Source organism: Penaeus monodon, chromosome 23, assembly GCF_015228065.2.
Source record: "Penaeus monodon isolate SGIC_2016 chromosome 23, NSTDA_Pmon_1, whole genome shotgun sequence".
Classification (NCBI taxonomy): domain Eukaryota; kingdom Metazoa; phylum Arthropoda; class Malacostraca; order Decapoda; family Penaeidae; genus Penaeus; species Penaeus monodon.
In genome coordinates this window covers 15,427,927-15,428,818 of record NC_051408.1, presented here as the reverse complement: position 1 = coordinate 15,428,818, position 892 = coordinate 15,427,927, and the positions used below count along the sequence as shown (strand labels likewise).

General features: G+C 41.8%; 1 protein-coding gene across 1 annotated transcript in view; it reads right to left on the bottom strand.

Annotated features, from left to right (window-relative positions):
• The window catches only part of LOC119588147 (twitchin-like), a gene marked incomplete in the record, with an annotated part of 124,648 nt that overhangs the window by 71,927 nt on the left and 51,829 nt on the right, over positions 1-892 (bottom strand). Inside the window, 1 exon segment of the mRNA XM_037936853.1 lies at positions 241-285. Coding sequence (XP_037792781.1) covers positions 241-285 — 45 coding nt within the window.

Below are 892 nucleotides of genomic sequence, written 5' to 3'. Positions count from 1 at the left end.
GGGAAGCGCCATATGAGGCGGACATCTTGCCAACAGTGGCACAACCATGACTCTTACATCATAACCAAGCACATGCCTATGTATCGCCTATAAGAACATACATAAACAGCAGCTTCTTAGACGATCATTTATTTTATATTCCAATTCTGAGAGGGCCACAGGCAATAACATTCATTGTACTGGAAGACATTTAGGGCTAGAGTCCAATGTTACTGTAGGGACAAGTCACCTCTATGTTACCTTGCTCTCCTCAAACACTTCTCCTGGGCGTAATTTTCGCTGTCCCTACGAAATAAAAGTTTGGAATTCAATAGAATAGAGCCAAGTATTTCGGTGTTTGTTCTTCTGTGGAGGATTGAATTCTGTGAGTGAATTCGTGTGAAGAACGTATGTTTCAGAGTGATATTTGTGTCTTTAAAAAGGGTGTTACGTTAAGTGTGAAGAAGGTGTGTTTTAGAGTGACATCTGTGTCTTGGAGAAAGGTGTTAAGCAATGGTGAAAAAAAAATGCGTTCTGAAAATCTGACGTTACGAAGAAGTTTAATGTAGTGTAACACTCTTAGTGTTAGTGGGGGTGTTCACTGTATATTCTTGTTGTAGCTTTGACTTACGCAAGGCTCTTTTAAGCGAACGAATTCAAGGGTTTTACTTGCAATCATGATTTAAGTGAGCAGTGTGAGCGACTGGCTTCCTAGGCGTGTCGTGTACATGTAAGGCTACGTGGGAAGTGTAAGCAGTGGCAGCGGTGATTTTGCAGTGTGCTTTGGGCTCAAAGGGGGAAGGTCACTTTAACCTTGGGGCGTCTTTGGTCCAGTGGTTGGGGAGCTGATCATGTGGTTAAGGTGCTTTTAGATCAGGTGTTGAAGTATGTTTTTGTTATATCAGTTTTAATG